This window comes from Alexandromys fortis, unplaced genomic scaffold (genome assembly GCF_014885135.2).
Source record: "Alexandromys fortis isolate MF-2015 unplaced genomic scaffold, M_Fortis_MF-2015_v1.1 scaffold_229, whole genome shotgun sequence".
Taxonomy (NCBI): Eukaryota; Metazoa; Chordata; class Mammalia; order Rodentia; family Cricetidae; genus Alexandromys; species Alexandromys fortis.
Window position 1 is genome coordinate 175,877 of NW_026068122.1, and position 17,472 is coordinate 193,348.

General features: G+C 40.2%; 1 protein-coding gene across 1 annotated transcript; it reads left to right on the forward strand.

Moving 5' to 3' along the window:
• The first annotated feature begins 5,456 nt into the window (after positions 1–5,456).
• Lin7c (lin-7 homolog C, crumbs cell polarity complex component) lies at positions 5,457–17,018 on the forward strand. The gene is made up of 5 exons (XM_050125369.1): positions 5,457–5,546; positions 8,953–9,071; positions 9,589–9,660; positions 12,437–12,646; positions 13,263–17,018. Exons 1-5 carry the CDS (start codon positions 5,510–5,512, stop codon positions 13,416–13,418), a joined length of 594 nt encoding a protein of 197 aa, XP_049981326.1. The 5' UTR covers positions 5,457–5,509; the 3' UTR covers positions 13,419–17,018.
• The last annotated feature ends 454 nt before the right edge of the window (positions 17,019–17,472 follow it).

Here is a 17,472-nt window from a genome sequence, read left to right on the forward strand (position 1 = left end):
ATTTATTAAAGATTTCTGTCTCTTCCCCACCCCCGCCTCCCATATCCCTCCCCCTCCCCCAATCAACTCCCCCTCTCTCATCAGCCACCGGGTTCCCTGCCCTGTGGGGAGTCCAAGGACCTCCCACCTCCTTCCAGGTCTAGTAAAGTGAACATCCAAACAGTTTAGGCTCCCACAAAGCCAGTACGTGCAGTAGGACCAAAACCCAGTGCCAGTGCCATTGTTCTTGACTTCTCAGCAGTCCTCATTGTCCGCTATGTTCAGCGAGTCCGGTTTTATCCCATGCTTTTTCAGACCCAGTCCAGCTGGCCTTGGTAAGTTCCCGAAAGAACATCCCCATTGTCTCAGTGTGTGGGTGCACCCCTCGTGGTCCTGAGTTCCTTGCTCGTGCTCTCTCTCTCCTTCTGCTCCTGATTTGGACCTTGGGGTTGTACTCCGGTGCTCCAATGTGGGACTCTGTCTCTGTCTCCTTTCATCGCCTGATGAAGGTTGATATCCAGGAGGATGACTATATGTTTTTCTTTGGGTTCACCTTCTTATTTAGCTTCTCTGGGATCACAAATTATAGGCTCAATGTCCTTTATTTATGGCTAGAAACCAAATATGAGTGAATACATCCCATGTTCCTCTTTTTGGGTCTGGCTTACCTTACTCAGGATAGTGTTTTCTATTTCCGTTGGAAAAGGCCCCAGGAATAATTTTTTGAACCCCAAAGAGTTCACTGAATCACTCTGAATGTGTCAAAACCACTGAATTTGAAAAATGTTGATTCCAGAATTATTAGCATGTATAAGGACTGGGTTCAATCATCAGCACCTATATCATAATAAGTACATACATGAGAAAAATGTATATTACCAGAGATTTTCCTAGATATTCTGATATATTAAATTCCAAAAGTTTTAAAGAATGTATGTTACATAAATATTTGTATTATTTGCTATACATTATGTATATATCATCGAGTAATTTTCAGGTATTCTTTAATGTTTTTGATAAATGAGAAAACTCATCAAAAGTGAGACTATACTATTCCCAAGACCACACAAGCCCACGGTGGTCCAGTTTTGACTGGAAATGAAAGCCCTTGATATGTAGGCTACTAGTTTTCCATAATTTGGGGATGCTCCTCTTACAGAATTAGGAAGTTCCTCCAAATATTATAGTGTTATACCAGACAAGACAAATACATTGTGCGCCATGCAGTAGTCATATCCAAGAGAAGATGTTCTGCCAAGGCATGGACTTAGTCCTGAGCTATCACCTCTGTCAGGCACAGATAACTGAACTAGGAATCAAGGGTGGCAAATCCACAGACCACCTACAGTGCAGTGAGATTCAAACGCCAAATAGTGGTTTTATAAATATAACAATGAAAAGCATCTAATCTTTAAGCCCTTGAAATCTCTAAGTGTTTCTGTTCTATTCCTTCCTCTTTTCATTTATTTATTGGGGGAAGAGCAAGTACGATAGTATGTGTGGGGGGGGGTCAGAAATAACGTTTGCAAGTCAGTTCTTCCTTACACTGTACATTCCAGGGACCGAACTCAGGTCTTCGGGTTTGGTGACAAGTACTGTTAAGTTACACACCCACCAGCCCTCTTATTGGTCGTATTGTCTGCACTCTCCAACCATTCAAACAGTATTTGTAACGTAGGTCTCCTACACATTTTCACAATATCTGTCACCAAGAGTGAATATTTCTATTTGAAAACATGAGACTAAAACAACTCAGATTCCAAGGTAAAATATAGCAAGTTTTACCTTACTTAATATTATTGTTTTTGTTTTTCATTATTTTCATTTTATGAAAATACATCTAGTCAGGTTTGTGGTGGCATGTGCAGATCATCCTAGCACTTTGAAGACTCAGAAAGAAGGGCCATAACTGTTGTTTGGGGTTTGAAGATTTGTGTGTATGACTGCTCTGCCTCTGTGTATGTATGTGCATCATATACATGCCTTGTGCCCAGGAGAATCAGGAGATCCTCAGATTCCCGGTTACTGAAGAAAAGTTTGATCTTGTGCTCCACTGTTCTGACACACCGTGTCTAAATGAGCCAACTGCCACCCAGTTTCAGTGGATCGTCTTGCTCACAGTTTCACTTGAGAAGAACAAATCCTCCAGGCTGCATCATGCACAAAAGTCAGTGTTTGGCTTCTGGGACACAATGGCTTATTTTTTTTGTATGGTTTTATTGAGCTGGCTTAGGCAGAATTCTCCCCAGAGCAATAAAGAATACATGCTTCCTAGTAAACTTTTCCCCACTTCACACACTAACTGGACTTGGGCTTTCTGGGAACATTTCAGTTGAGAAACTGGAACAACAATTAGGATCACTTTCCAAGCAACCATCAAGTTTGATTTGCTTGGCGATCTTGATTTGGAGCTCACGGAAATTTGACTTGAGGCCGGATTTCATCTCCAGCTCCAACAGCACCTGGCAGTTATCCAACTTAAGTTTTTCGCAGTTGAGTGTCATGATCTTGACACTTTAAATGAATATGGCTTCTTCCTGGGGAAAAATGTTGCTGTAGGTGCACTGGGATCCTGACCCACTCCACCTGAGCTACCTGTAAGGCCAGGCCAGATAATCTGCCTCACCCGCTACTTTGGAGTAAGGCTTGTTGCCCACAGGGGCCGCAGCCTTTCCCCTAAACTCAATAGAAAACTGCCAATGGTTAACCTGAAGTATCAACTTAACTGGGCTAAAAGATGCTCAGACTGGGGATAATAGCACAAGCCTTTGATCCCAGAACCCTAGAGACATAAGTTGGAGACCAGCCTGGGCTACATAGCAAGTTTTAAGACAGACAAGGCTGCAGAGAGACCCTGTCTAAAAACAACAAAAGGATAGCCAGATAGCTGATACAGCATTATTTTTGGATGGGCCAGGGTGTTTGCAAAAGAGCTTAGCAATAATTGATAAATTGAGAAAAAGTCACCATCAGCAATGTGGATAAGCAGCATCTAATCTATCCTGTGAGGGCCTAGATAGGACAAAAGAGCAGACAAGGGCAGCATTCTCTCAGGTTAGAACAGGTTATATGCCTTCTGCCTTTGGAGCAGTGGTTCTGAGCATTGGGTCCCCAACCACAGACTAGGAGTTACACCGTTAACGTCTCTGCTTTTTTTTAACCTTTGACTTTGTACTGAAACTATTACCATCTTGTTTCCTGTATTTCCCCATCTCTTGTTGGCCACAGATCATGAGGCTTCTTATCTTTCATGATCACTTGAATCAATCTCTCATAATAAATCTGTGTGTGCGCTTCCATGCATGTGCACCCATGTGAGTATACACATTCTGTTGGTTCTGTTTCTCTTGAGATGCTAATAAAACAAGCATTCCAGAATCATCTTCATTGGTTCCCTCTTTTTCTGATGATTGGACTCAAGGCCCAGGTATGGGCTAGGCTCTACCCCTGAGCTACAGCTGCAGCCTAACTTCTTAATTCTATGGGGGCACATTTGCTAGTTGCTTTTGAGAAATTATGCATGGAAAGTAATTTTTAGAACGTACATGTTTAATATAAAATTGTGGATCAAGCCCAGGATGTTTTACACACTAGACAAATGCTCAAATGCTGGGCTACATCCATAGCCCTAAGACATCTTTTGGTATACCTTTACTTCTGATAATTTCATAAGTATAATAAATGGACTCTTCCCCTTTAAAAAAAAAACATGTACTTAAGAATCAGAATGTATTTGGAAGCAGGTCCCCTGCTTAAGTCACTAGTTATGATTATGATGACAGCATAGTGAGTTGGAGTAGGCCCCTGGTCCAATATAACTGTTGTTCTTATCAGTACATGCTCTGATGAAATAATAGAATGCCACGTGACAACGAAACAAAGATTGGAGCAACACAACTGCAAGTCAGGAACACCAAAGACTGCCAAGAAACTTCTAGAAAGCCAAGAAGAAACAAGGAAGGATTCCTGTAGATTCAGAATGAACACAATGCCTTTATTTTAGAAACGTGAGATAACTATCTGATGTCTTAAGACATTCCACTTGTTATTCTTTGCTATGGAAGCTCTAGAAAACAAATAGCGAATCCTAGTTTGGGAGTTACTTTTCTATCAAACTGTATCGCTTGCAGAGTTCTTCCAGGGATGTTAATGAAAAGTGCATCCGATTCTGATTACTCGTCATTAGAGGGCGACTTTTTAATTCTCTAGAAATCTTTATGGTCTTCTATTGAAACCTGGAATTCTGGAATTTTATGATTATGTCACAATTATCAAAGACATGGAAAAAGACTACTTCAACGGAGCAGAGGATAGGATAGAAGATGTAGCTCAGACGAGCTACATCAGCAGAGCATTTGTGTAGCACATAAAAGTCTGTGGGTTTGATTCTCAGGCACTGAAAAAAAGTGTAGGGAGAGGAAAAGTTAATGTGTGGCCCCAGTTCATAAGACTAGTTCCTATCAGCATAAAAAAACCTACATAATTTGCATCGAGTATGAGGAAGTTTGACGACCACTACCTAGTGGTAGAATTCAATTAAGTCTTACACAGAAGTCTGCATTGGCTCTACTTAATAGTATGTAGAAGACTGAAGTTGAACAGAAGGAGTAGATCCCCAACCGTCAGGTACTAAACCAATCCTGTTCTGGAGGTGTTGAGAACTTAACACAGATCCAAGGGAGTTGATAGTCAAATCGGAATTTCATGAAAATTATCTCAAATTAGGGACTAAAAGGTCTTGGGGTCACAAAAATTTTAGAAGTGGCCTTATGAGGGGCTAGAGAGATGGCACAACCATTAGGAGTACCGGCTGCTCTTCCAGCCAGCATGGGGTTAGAGTCTCAACACCCACATGGCAGCTCACAACCATCTTTAATGTCAGTTTTAGGGGATCCAATGCCCTCTTGTGGCCTCCATAGGCACCAGGCATGTAAATGATGCACAGACATTCACTCAGGTAAAACACCTATACGTACCAAAAGTTTTTACAAATTAGAAATTGAGCCTACAAAACAACATATAAACTTCATACTTCATTTACAAAAGATTTTGGTCAATTAGAAGCGTTACTTTCTGATGCATCGAAGCATCTTTTCTCCCAGCCAATTACTATGTATTGTCTACCCTTATGCTCAAACAGACTTGTGGGAAAGAGTCAAATTGTGGATTATTATTTTTTTTTTCTAAGAGTCTTGGACGTGGAGAGGTGGTCAGTGTGCAAGTCCAAGGTCAGAAGCTGGCTGCCGCGGACCAAGCAGAGCCTGTAACTAAAGACATGGCTTCCCCGAGGCAGGGGACAATTCGGGAGATCGGTTCTTTTCAACCTCAGATGGTTGCAAGTGGACGAGCACAGAACGAACGGCGAGCAACAGCTCGACGGCGAACCCTCAGCCGCCACAGCTCTGCGTAGGGGAACCGCGTCCTTCGGGCTCTCGCGTTACTAACCCTCCGCACTCTTCCGGCTTCCCGGCCCCGCCCACCGCGGCCTCCGTGTCGTCATTTCCTGTGGGTCCGCATCGCCGAAGAGAAGATGGCGGCGCTGGGCGAACCTGTCCGGCTGGAGAGGGGTGAGTGCAGCGGCTCCCGCGACCGCGGTGGGCGGAGCGGGTGGGGACTCACGGAACGCCTGGCGGGCCGGAGCGGAAGCGAGGTGGCCGGGGCGCTGACACTCGGAGCGGCTCCCCGGCCTTCGTGCCGGCCGCTGCTCGCGGGAGGCGCTGGCCGCGGTTTGAAAGCTCGCCAGACCCCCTCCGTTCACCCCGACGGTGCGCGCACCTCGGTCCTGACGACCTGCTCGCGACGGCAGGCACGGACACTCCCTGGGTCACTGCAGACGCGGCTTTCGGCCTTATAAACCCTAAAAGTGAGAGCCCCACTCGCTGTTCGAGACTGTCTACCTTCATTGCCCCCCGTGCGTGAACGAATTCGTGTACCCTTTCGCCCTCATTCGTACACTTGGCAGACACAGGCACATTCCCGCATAAACTCCCTCGCCCGCTTTTCAACACAGACGCCTTCATTACTCTGACCACAGCCTCCTGGGCCTTGAGTTGGTATGTCTTGGCTTTTGCATTCCTTCCCGTCACGGAGGGGGGGGGGGGGGGATGCTTTAAAAACAATCCGACTGGCTTGGTCTTGGGAAGATTACGTAACTAGGTGGAGTAGTAGTTAGTTGTAAATCACTCCTAAGTGCGACACTAGTCCTTAGAAGCCCTACAGTTGCCAACCTGGTTGGTTGATTGCTTCTTAGAGCAAACAGTCACGAAAAATAAAACGTGGAAGTAGTCTGCCGGTGGTTAGTTGCAGATTTCTCTGCCCTGCCCAAATCGTTAGATTTCAAACAACTGGAGCAAGCTTTTTACAACTGCAAGTTAGAGTACTCAGGAAGTGCCTGTTGGCAAACAAAGCGTGGAATGGAGTTTGACACTACTTTGCATATATTAGTATTTGCAGTCTCTATATTAATATTGTCCAAGAAGGAAATAATTTTAAAGTTGGTGCACTTAAAAGAGCCGCTTTCCGCGGACTTGTTTTTCTCCAGCCTATCAGGGCTTTAATTAAAGCGGCAGTCTGTGATGGAGGGTAGCTTGGGAAAGACTAAGGTAAGCTTACAACTGTGACATTTTCTTCTTGAGCATAATGTCAGTGTGCCTTGTGGATAGGAACAAATCTGTTGTGTTAAGCAGAGTAATTGGAGGTTTCTAACAAGTTGGCATTCTTGGTATTTTTAAATGAAGCACAAAATGTGGACCCTGATCCTCTGGCATTTGCTGTTTGCGGTTACAAAGTTTTTAGTTATACAGTAGAAAACTCAAAATGGTGGCAATGAAGGCCAGTTAACAGGGTCAGCAAGTCAGACGACATCAAGTCAGATTCTGATTGAGGAATCTTAACAGACCTGGCAGATACTCTCAAGAGTTCACAGTAAACCAGCACCTATGAGTAAATTCCTGTCTGTCTTCTAACTCATCAAAGTATAATTCACCAGAGTGCAAACTCCATGAGCTTTTTGGTACAGTTTAGATTTAATAGAGTTTAGCTTGCTTCCCAGTGTTAATTTGCTGGACTTCTTCTCTCCACTCCTCCCTTCTCCCTTCCGCTTTCCGACTTTTCAGTTGGCTACTGAGCTGAGGGCATTGCACACAGTAGGTGAGCACTCTACCACTGAGCTACATTTCCAGGCCTACTTACAGGATTTTAGTGTGGATAATAAATCGTAACTTTGTAAGCCAGCCACTCTGGAAACAACATTTCCTAGCCACTCTGGAGGTGGCAAATCAAAGCAGAAGTAGTCTGCTTAATTAAAAACAGTTTACGCTTTTATTATCCAGAACTGAATCAACGCTTTGTTTCCCTGCTCAGTTTACTTGGACCTTTTCATCTGCAAGTGCCAAGAAAAGTCCTAATTCTATGAAGTAAATATCTGGTTCTTTAGTATAGCATGAAATCCAAAACTTCCCCCACTAAGTCAAAAGTGTTTGAGGACTAGAATATGTAGACTAGTAGGAATGCTAATCTTTGGAGGTAAATGAACAAGATTAAAATTTACTGAAATTTTGGTTAATTAGTGTTAATAATACATTTAGGCATGGGTGCAGAAAAACCTTGGGGATCAGAACAGAGGTCATGATCCCCTCTGTTATAACATGAATTATAACATGAATCTTCATCTTCGAAAGTTCTTTGTTCATAAAACCCATTTGGACATTTCCCAATCACAGTAACCTAATTTGTGTGTGTATGTGTGTAATTCTTTTTTTTTTTTTCTTTTTCAGTTTCTTTCTTTTTAAGTTGTGTGTGTTAGATGGTGGTAAGAGACCAGACAAGGTTACCAGATCCCTAGAAGTGGAGTTTTAAGTAATTGCGAGATGCCCAAGTGGGTACTGGGAATCTGGAATTGCTCTTAACTGCAGAACTTCTGATCCCTTAGTGTTTGTTTGTTTATCTGTTTATTTTATTTTTTTTTTGGTTTTTCGAGACAGGGTTTCTCTGTAGCTTTGGTGCCTGTCCCAGAACTAGCTCTTGGAGGCCAAGCTGGCCTCGAACTCCCAGAGATCCGCCTGCCTCTGCCTCCCGAGTGCTGGGATTAAAGGCGTGCGCCACCGCTGCCTGGCTGTCTGTTTGTTTATTGATTGATTTTTCAAGCAGGGTTCTCTGTAGCTTTGGAGCCTGCTGGAACTCACTCTGTAGACCAGGCTGGACTCAAACTCACAGAGCTACAACCTGTCTCTGCCTCCCTAGTGCAGAGATTAGAGGCCTGTGCCGCCACCACCTGGCTCCCCTTAATATTTAAGATGAGTCCATACCAATGTGGCATATATGTGCTTTGAGCCTTTTTATTTCCTTTTCTTTTTCCTGAATGTGTTACTATTATTGATGTTTTACAATCTGGGAAATTTATCCAAGGTTACACACAAGCATTAATTAGGATCAGGCTGATAAAGCTATTTTTTCTTTCTGTTTTGTAAACTGTATCTGGACATGTCTGAATTAAAACAGTGTTAGTGATCCTAACAACTAATTGCATTTCCATGTGTCATGGAACAGTCTGTATTACATATGTATCATGTTTTCCTTCCGGAAGTAACAGCAAAGTCACTAGCACATGGTCTCTTGTACTGGCTGGCCGCTTTGGATACCAATGAGATGATTAGGTAAATTTTTATTGACTAAATAATGGATGATAATACTGTTAACTTTTCTGATTAAAGATTTTTCTTTTTTATTATATATTCTTTGTCTTTTGGGGAATTGGGGGTTTGGGGTTATTTGCTTTGTTCTTGAGGCAGTATTGAAACCCAAGCTGGTCTTTAACAGATGGTGATCACCCTGCCTCAGCTTCTGGAGTGAGGATTATTGGTATTGGGCACCACACCTAGATAGCCTTTACATTAATTTTTAGCACCTTCAATGTTCTAAAGGAATGAGAGGGTTCTTAGCAAGAATTACCACTTGTGTTTTGTTTTCCTGTAGATATCTGCAGAGCAATTGAATTGTTGGAAAAACTACAAAGGAGTGGAGAGGTGCCACCACAGAAACTTCAGGCTTTGCAAAGAGTCCTTCAGAGTGAGTTCTGCAATGCTGTGAGGGAGGTAAGCTAACATGGTTGATATTTGCTTAGATTTTGAGTTAATTAGCTACAGAAATACACTGAAATCTGAATTCAGAAATGCAATAGAAAATGAACTAGAGCTGGACATGGTGGCTCAAGCCTGTAATCTCAACACTCAGGAGGGTGAGACAGGAGAATGCCCATGAGATACAGCACAGCCTGACCTACACAGTGAGTTATAGATCAGCCTGCCTGAAAAAAAGAAAACATTAGAACTGGTGTTGTCTCTCATTTTTTGGAAATTTTAGCTGGGCGTAAGCTCAGTGGTAGAATTGAGATGCAGATTTTGTATGTGCCTAACATGTATGAAATCCCGGGTTCAACTCACAGTACCATCACTAAAAAAGAAAGAAGTTTTTTTTTTTCTTTTTTTTTTTTTTTTTTTTTTGAAATGCCAAATAGGAAAGCATTTACATTTTACAAAAATGTCTTTGGGAAATTTTAACATATTTGTTAGCTTCTCTAGAACTTAAATTTGAAAACTTTGTGTTTTGCAGGTGTATGAGCATGTTTATGAAACTGTGGACATCAGTAGCAGCCCTGAAGTGAGAGCTAATGCAACTGCAAAGGTATCAAAAGTGGGGTTCCAAAACACAGAAACTAGAACATGGCCTGGGAGATAGCTTACTGGGTAAAGTGCTTATCCAAGCAATAGGGCATAAGTACAGATCCCCGACTTCCAAGTAAATGCTCAGAATAACAGTGTCTATAACCCTAGTGCTGGAGGAATAAAGAGGTGAATATCCTGGGTGCTCATTAGCCAGGGAGTCAGCACATGCTCACACAGAGACATACAAGCTGTCTGTATATGTGTGCGTATATGTAGGTATGTGTATGTATGTGTATATAAAGTACAGAAGTCATAATTGAAGATTTAACATGCAATTATAAGATATATAGTATCTTTTAAAACTAGCATATATTCCAAACTATGCTATATATCTCAAATACTAAGAAATAGGAATGTTTTGTTGGCTTTATAAGATTTTGTGATACTATTTGGACAATATACTGAGAATACAGTAATATGTATAGCATACCTTATATAATTGTATTCAGTACATTATGCAGATTTGTGATTATAATCAATGAAGATGACTTCATTGTTGATGAAGAAGCATAAAGGTACACTGCTTTCCTTACCCCACACAGCAATGTGTGAACGATAATCCTGGGGGCTCTAGGGTAAGCCCTCACATTGCTCTTGGATTTTTCCCTTGACTTTGGCCCTGCACATATTGGACAGTGTTAGTTGGTCTTAGGCCACCTCCTCAGGGCTGTCCATGACATGTTTGTGTGTGGGTGGGTTTTTCTGTGTTTTTGTTTGTTTTGTTTTTGTACCGATGTTATTTTCCTCAAATAACTCAGACATTGAGCTAGATGTTGTTATGTGTTTTACTCTTTTCTCTTTAGCTCTTGGCTTTTTTGGGAGCCACTACTCAGATCCCAAATAAATCACACACAGAGATTTATTCTAACTTATTAATACCCAGCCTTAGCTTATTTTGTTTCTTTCCAGCTTATCTAACTTTTAAATTATTCTGACTACCTTTTGTCTTTGGAATTTTTCCTTTTCTTACTTCTGTATATCTTACTTTCACTATATATCTTACTCCATGGTTGGCTGGCCCCTGACATCTTCCTTTCCTTGTTCTCTCTTTCTTGCTCCTCTTCCTCATTTCTCCTCCTATTTATACTCTCTGCATGCCAGCCCCACCTCTCCTTGCCTCTGCTTCAGTATTGGCCATTCAACTCTTTAGAGCTATCAGGTATTTTAAACAGGCACAATAACACAGCTTCACAAAGTTAAAAAATTGCATCATAAACAAAAACAACTCTCTTTACATCAGTAAACAAAATGTTCCACAGCATAAAGTAACACGCCTTAAAATAATATTCCCCAACAAGATGTGTATCTTATGTACTTAGAATACGTTAACATATATTGCAAGTACTTAATAGCAGGCTATTTTGTATTGCTAGTTACTGGTTCACAAAGGGAAGTACCAGAGTCTTCATTAAGTACAAGTATTTAAATGTGTAGGTTTCATTTGGTCCAAGTTGCTAAATTCGTAGACACTTGGGGTTTGGGAAGGTGTGTGGGCCTAGTTCAGTTTATAGTGTCTGCCTAGTGTGCATAAGGCTTTGAGCTCCCTCAATCCTTAGCACCACATAAAACCAGGTGTGGTGGTGTATGCCTATAATACCATCATTAGGGAGGTGGGGCAGGAGGAGCAGAAATTTAAGGTTATTGGGTCTGTAACATGCTTGGGGCCAGCCTGGGCTAAATTAGACCCTGTCTCAGAAAAGAAACTTTTTTTTTTTTTGCAAGTTTTGTCAACATACTTGCAATCCCAGCACTTTAGGCTAAGGCATGAAGAGTTTGAAGCTAGCCTGTTTTATGCCTTCACCCCCAAAAGAAATTGGTTCTCTCTGACTTATAACCCTCAGAGCTTGCGAGTCTTGGTTGTTTGTAGATTGGGGTCTTTTTTAGTGCTTCTGAGATAGTAGTTGGCATTCAGTAAGTCTCAATGTCTTTTTCCTCCCTCCTCATTTTTGATTTTCCATTCAGGATCCATAATGAAAATGGTGCCTTTAAATGGGAAAGGAAACAGAATGTAAACCCGTGTTAGAATATAATCAGACATAGTTATATCTCTTCTATATCATTTTCTTTTTAGGTGTAGCTAGATACTTTAGCCAAAGCAACAAAAAGCATCTTTCCTTTTCTAAATGTTGAGTTATTTCTTGAAGTTTTTGTTATTTAGTATTTAGTTCAAACAATATAGCAGCCAAAATGACTTCCTAGAAGGACACATTGATGTAGGTAGGTTGTGCCTTGCCCAGAGGCCCCTGAAGAAACCAGCTCAGGGCTGTTGACATCCTCAAGCAGGGCTTCCCTCTTAATATCTACACATCTGTTGCATGCCTTCTTGAGCAGCACTGTGTACCTGCGGCAGCATGTTTCTGAGATCTGGAGGAGCTAGTGTGATCTGAAGTTTACTTCCTATGTGATCTCTGAGTATTTATATTTTCAGTTATCTCCTGCAAACTTGTTTGACTTACAGTGAAGTTGTGGATGCTCACAAATGAAAAGCTGTGTGGTTCAAAGATGTAGAGCGATCCACAGTGCTTTGCATATCTGAGTCCCTGGTTTCAAACCCCAACCCCTCAAAAATAAGTTTGTTCACTCGGGAGGCAGAGGCAGGCGGATCTCTGTGAGTTCGAGACCAGCCTGGTCTACAGAGCTAGTTCCAGGACATGCTCCAAAGCCACAGAAAAACCCTGCCTCGAAAAACAAACAAACAAAAAAGTTTGTTTCTTAAATGTGTATATTTTTTTCAGGCTACTGTTGCTGCATTTGCTGCCAGTGAAGGGCACTCCCACCCCCGAGTTGTTGAGTTACCCAAAACAGAAGAAGGCCTTGGATTCAATATCATGGGAGGCAAAGAACAAAACTCACCAATCTATATCTCACGAATAATTCCGGGTGGAATTGCTGACAGACATGGGGGCCTCAAGCGAGGAGATCAGCTACTTTCTGTTAACGGAGTGGTAAAGATAAATCTATTTATTTTTGCTCTTTGTAATAATGCGATGTAGCCACTTGGGGGTGCACTGGAGCTATCGAATCAGAAGGTAAAAAAGGGGAAAGCTTCCTAGACTGAGTTTTAAAACCCCTTGAGAGGAGCCCAGGTGCTACTGCTCTGTACAGTGTTGTGTGGTTGTTTTGGTAGCTAGTGGTAATGGAGGTTTTCGGTGGGTGAACACTTAACTCATAATACCAGGCAACCGCTTGACCACTAAGTTAGATCCCCAGCCCAGAGTTGTAAGTGTAGGCTATAGAGCAACGCCAGTGTAAGTCAGCAGTGCTTTCGAGGAGCTAAAGCTGTGTGTTAGGTTAGAAATAAACCGGCATTTTACATGTGTAGAATGACAGTTATTTGATCTACTGATGCCCTATTGCAGTAATAAGGTGTGTATTCCTAGAGTGCACAAATGTGTCTCATAGGAATTTGCATTGATTATTATTTTTGTAATGCTGAAATGAATTAACGCTTAAAATGTTTAATTATGTTTTAAACATTTTTTTACAGGTTAGATTACTTATGAACTTGTTTACTTATTAATTGTTGAATTACATGTTGTTTGTGTATGTGCACTTTTCCAGAGTGTCGAAGGAGAGCATCATGAGAAAGCTGTGGAACTACTGAAAGCAGCCCAAGGGAAGGTTAAATTAGTGGTGCGGTATACACCAAAGGTCTTGGAAGAAATGGAATCACGCTTTGAAAAAATGAGATCGGCAAAACGCAGACAACAAACCTAATCATTTAAAAACTTTATGTTCCTCTTTGCTTTTAGCTAGAAAAGATTTACTTGTGACCTACTGATGGCCTCAATGCCAATGATTATAAAACACCAGAAACTTCCGTGAAATCTTCTTGCCATTTTATAAATGCCTATTTTAGCATCACTTACGGTTGTAGAGAAGCATACACTTTTTTTCTCACGAGAAAAAGTAAAAGGTGATGAGGGCAGTTCTGTCCTGCTGTTTTTACAGGCCTTTTTCAAATGCAGAGTTTGTCACAAAGTTGTTATAGATTTTTAAAAATGCTTTTTTAATATTAAAATGTACTTTTACATTCTTAATCTTTTTTTAAAAAGAGGTTTCTTCATTTGGCAACTTATTTACAAATAACAGTTCTCCAATATTTCCTTTTGCTTATTGCAATTTCTTTGTGAAACTTCTTTTCAGTTTTCCAAGGAATTAAACCTAGCAGTCTTGCCTTCAGCGGTTTATGACACTGAGTGTTGGCATTGCTGCTGCATTTTGTACTTAGAACATACATAAAATATCTGTAATCAGTGGTAAATCATAGCTATCGTGGAACCTTTCTACTTTTATTTAAACAATGTATATGTATTCATTTATACTGATTTGTAAAAGTAAGTTTTTAAACACTGAAGCAATCATTGATGAAATATGTATTCTTTCATAATATTTAAGCAGGGAGGTGAGAGGATGTAATTTGATTTTTAGCATTAATGACTAAATCCCTTATTTATATTTAGCACTATGTCATAAATTATAAATGCAAACCAGCTCAGATGTCAACTTTTCAAATTTTTACACTATTCATTTGTATTTAAATATATTTCTCATATTTCTGTTCTTCCATGCCTAGAGATGAGTCACTTAGTTTGTGCTGAGAGAAATAGAAGCAAGACAAAGTAATAACTTCAAGTGTGGTGCCTGAAGAGCCCAGCATAATTACTGACCCAGCTTCAGTACCGATTCGAGACAGGAAGGGGAAGACAAGATTTGTTTAAGATTTAGAAACAGGCAGCTTCTTAAGTCTCACAATGAGTGGAGTTCAGAGTGCTTCATATCTTTATGATCCAAATAGCAATGGGAGTTTGAACAAGCTTTTTACCATTTGTCCACTGGATGTCACCATTTTACTAAAAGGCAGCTATCGTGTGATTGTGACTAAGTCTTCTAAAAGCTGAAATCAAAGTTGATTCATGTTCAGTCGCAGACTATAGGAACATTTCTAAAGGGTTTAAGTGACAATGTTAAGAAACTAATGGGTTGAAATGCAGTAATTTATCATAATTACAACTTTATTATCTTTATTTTTTTTAAAAAAATGGGCATTTTGTAACATTCCTTCAGGAAGAATGGAAGTGTGTACGTGTTTTTGCATGTTTGTGAGCACTGTCAGTCTTACAAGAGATGTGCAGTTTTCAGTGGTTTTCAGAGTAAAAGTCAATCAGCATTGTTATTTATCATTTAGGAATTGAACACTGGATTGTGCATGGTTGAATGTCTTTAGTCCACTACAAAATGTGCTTGATATTGATAGGATCATGTTGAATTGTATATTTTCAAAATTAGCTGATATGTTTTTAAAATGTTGACACCAAAGTAGTATAGAAGAGTATGACATATTTTAATTTAATTGTAAAATTATTAGAGGTATTGTTGTAAAACTGTATTAAAGTTGGTGCATATAGAACAGTAATTATTGTTGTGCTCGTATTCGTACTTCACGGGGCAAGTACCCCCTGGGGAAACCTTGTCTCAGCCTAGCTACTCGGCTGCAGTTGCTCCTGAGGACGCATCAGCGTTCTGTTATAATTACAGCTTCCTGGTTCATGTTTCAGTGATTGCACAATTTCAGCCAAGTTACAGGTTTTTTTTCTTTTTTTAGTTTGTCGAGTAAGCTTTTCTGCAGTAATTCACAATCTGTTCTTTCTGTGGGCTGATACCTATTTATAATTCTTAAAAGTAACTTAAAGGAGCCAAATGCATAGCTTTGCTTGTTACGATTGAGCATGAGTAGCAATAGCTTGCTTTCATTGATACAATTCTTGTAGCTCAGAATTTTAAATATTGACCATAGGAAAATGCCGTGGCAGATGTACAGTAGTCTTGTGTAACAAGAAAGTGAAGGAGCATCATCTAATGGTTTGTGAATAAGACCAAGCAAGCAGTAAATATATAATAGTGTTTGTTTCATTTGTAACTTACAATGCAAATTTCCCTTTGCTCCAGTCTTCCATTTATTTTCTTAAATAGTTCAGACTGAGTTGACTTGGTGGTTCTCAACCTTAGCTGCATGTTAGAATGCCCTGCAGAGCTTAGAACTTACTGATACCTAGGTCCCTTCCAAGAACAGCTAAGTCAAAATTATTTCTTTGTTGGATAACAATTTTATATAATGTGTTTTGACCAAGTCTACCCCCTGTTGCCTTTAGAAGCTCATTCTGTGTAGTTCTGATGGAAACCCACCTTTGAGAAGCACTCGCTCATGGAATTTCCGATTATACTGGACTCTGGAAGTACATTTAATCACAAGCTAAAGTAATGATTGATTGTATTTCTTAGTACCTCTTTATGGGCTTCAAAGATATTTGGCTTTCCTTATTTACAATTCACAGTTGACCTTTTTGGAGGTCTCTACATATCCCTAGCTGTCCTGGAATTCACTGTGTTAATCAGGCTGGCCTTTAAAGTGGAACCTACCAATAATTTAATTGTAAACTTCAGTGCTTTTTCCTTCTGCCCCATTTACCTTTAAAAAAAAGGTTTTAGGTTATTTGAAAGAGCATGTGTAAAATTGTCAGATGCGAAACCGCTGAGTGATGATTGTGTGCTGACTCCGTGCAGCTCCTTCGCCCATCACTGTGCCCACCATTGTTGTAGCCGTGTTTAAAGCTTGATGGTTTCGTTTTTAAGATCGTCTTCCTGTTGTAAAATTTTAAGGTATTTTATTCAGGTACTTTGTTTACAATTAAAATGAATAGAATCTAATAGGAGATATTGTTATGGCTTACCTGGAAAGCATTGCCAGCATGACTTGGTGTAGACTTAAAAGAATACATGTGATTATGATGTGGAATGATCATTGACATATAAGGACTCTAGTGATTGTACCTCCTAAATAAATGTCTGTGTGTTTTTAACTTCAGTCGTTTCCCTTCTGGCAACAATCTCATTTTATAGTTTTTAATTGTCCAAAATTTACAAGTAATGTTTATTCGAAGGTTGTTGAAGTGATAATAGTTGCATAATAGGGAACATCACTTGATTATTAATTTTAAAGAAGTTTTAAATTAATTTGTAACTGGACATGGTTTTTAAAAATACTGGCAAAGGTTTGATACACTTGTACTCTTTTTAGTTTGAGAAAATAATTTGGAATGTGAAACAGTACTTTTCCAATAGATGAGTCATTTAGCAATTAAATTCTGATTCAAGGCTTATTTAAAATATATTTGTATGAGTCATGCTTGTCCTTTGCATTTGACAAAACTGATACAACTACAAATAGATGTATTTCTGAACACTGTGTATAAAATAACCTTTAGAGTAAAAGCAAAATCCGTGGTGATTCCTGAAATAAAACTTCAGATTTCTGCAGTTTGTTTGCCTTTCATAAAATAGAACTAAACAAAAGTTTCTCTTCCGTTATTGTAAGAGGTGGTGTGATGTGGTTGACGGCATAGGCCGATACCCAGCTCTTCTCTTTAAATCCTACTTTGCCGCCATACTGAACTTTAGACAAGGTACTTTTCTGTCCAGTTGGAATGCCCTGCAGAGCTTCGTCTCGTCTGTCATCTGTAGACAGTGTGTCTTGCTCTCTCATTGTCTTGAAGCTCCCTGAAGGATGCCTACAAGTACGAGTCATGCAGTCCCCGTATGTTAAGTAGCTCTAGGATTCTGTTAGCTAAAGGAAGTAGTTGTGCAATAAGATGGCTCAGCAAGTCAAGATAAATGCCACCAGACTTGATGGCCTGAATTCAAGCCCCCCGTACTTGAGAGAAGCACTCTTGTAAGTTGTACTGTGACCTATATATATGAGCAAATACACATA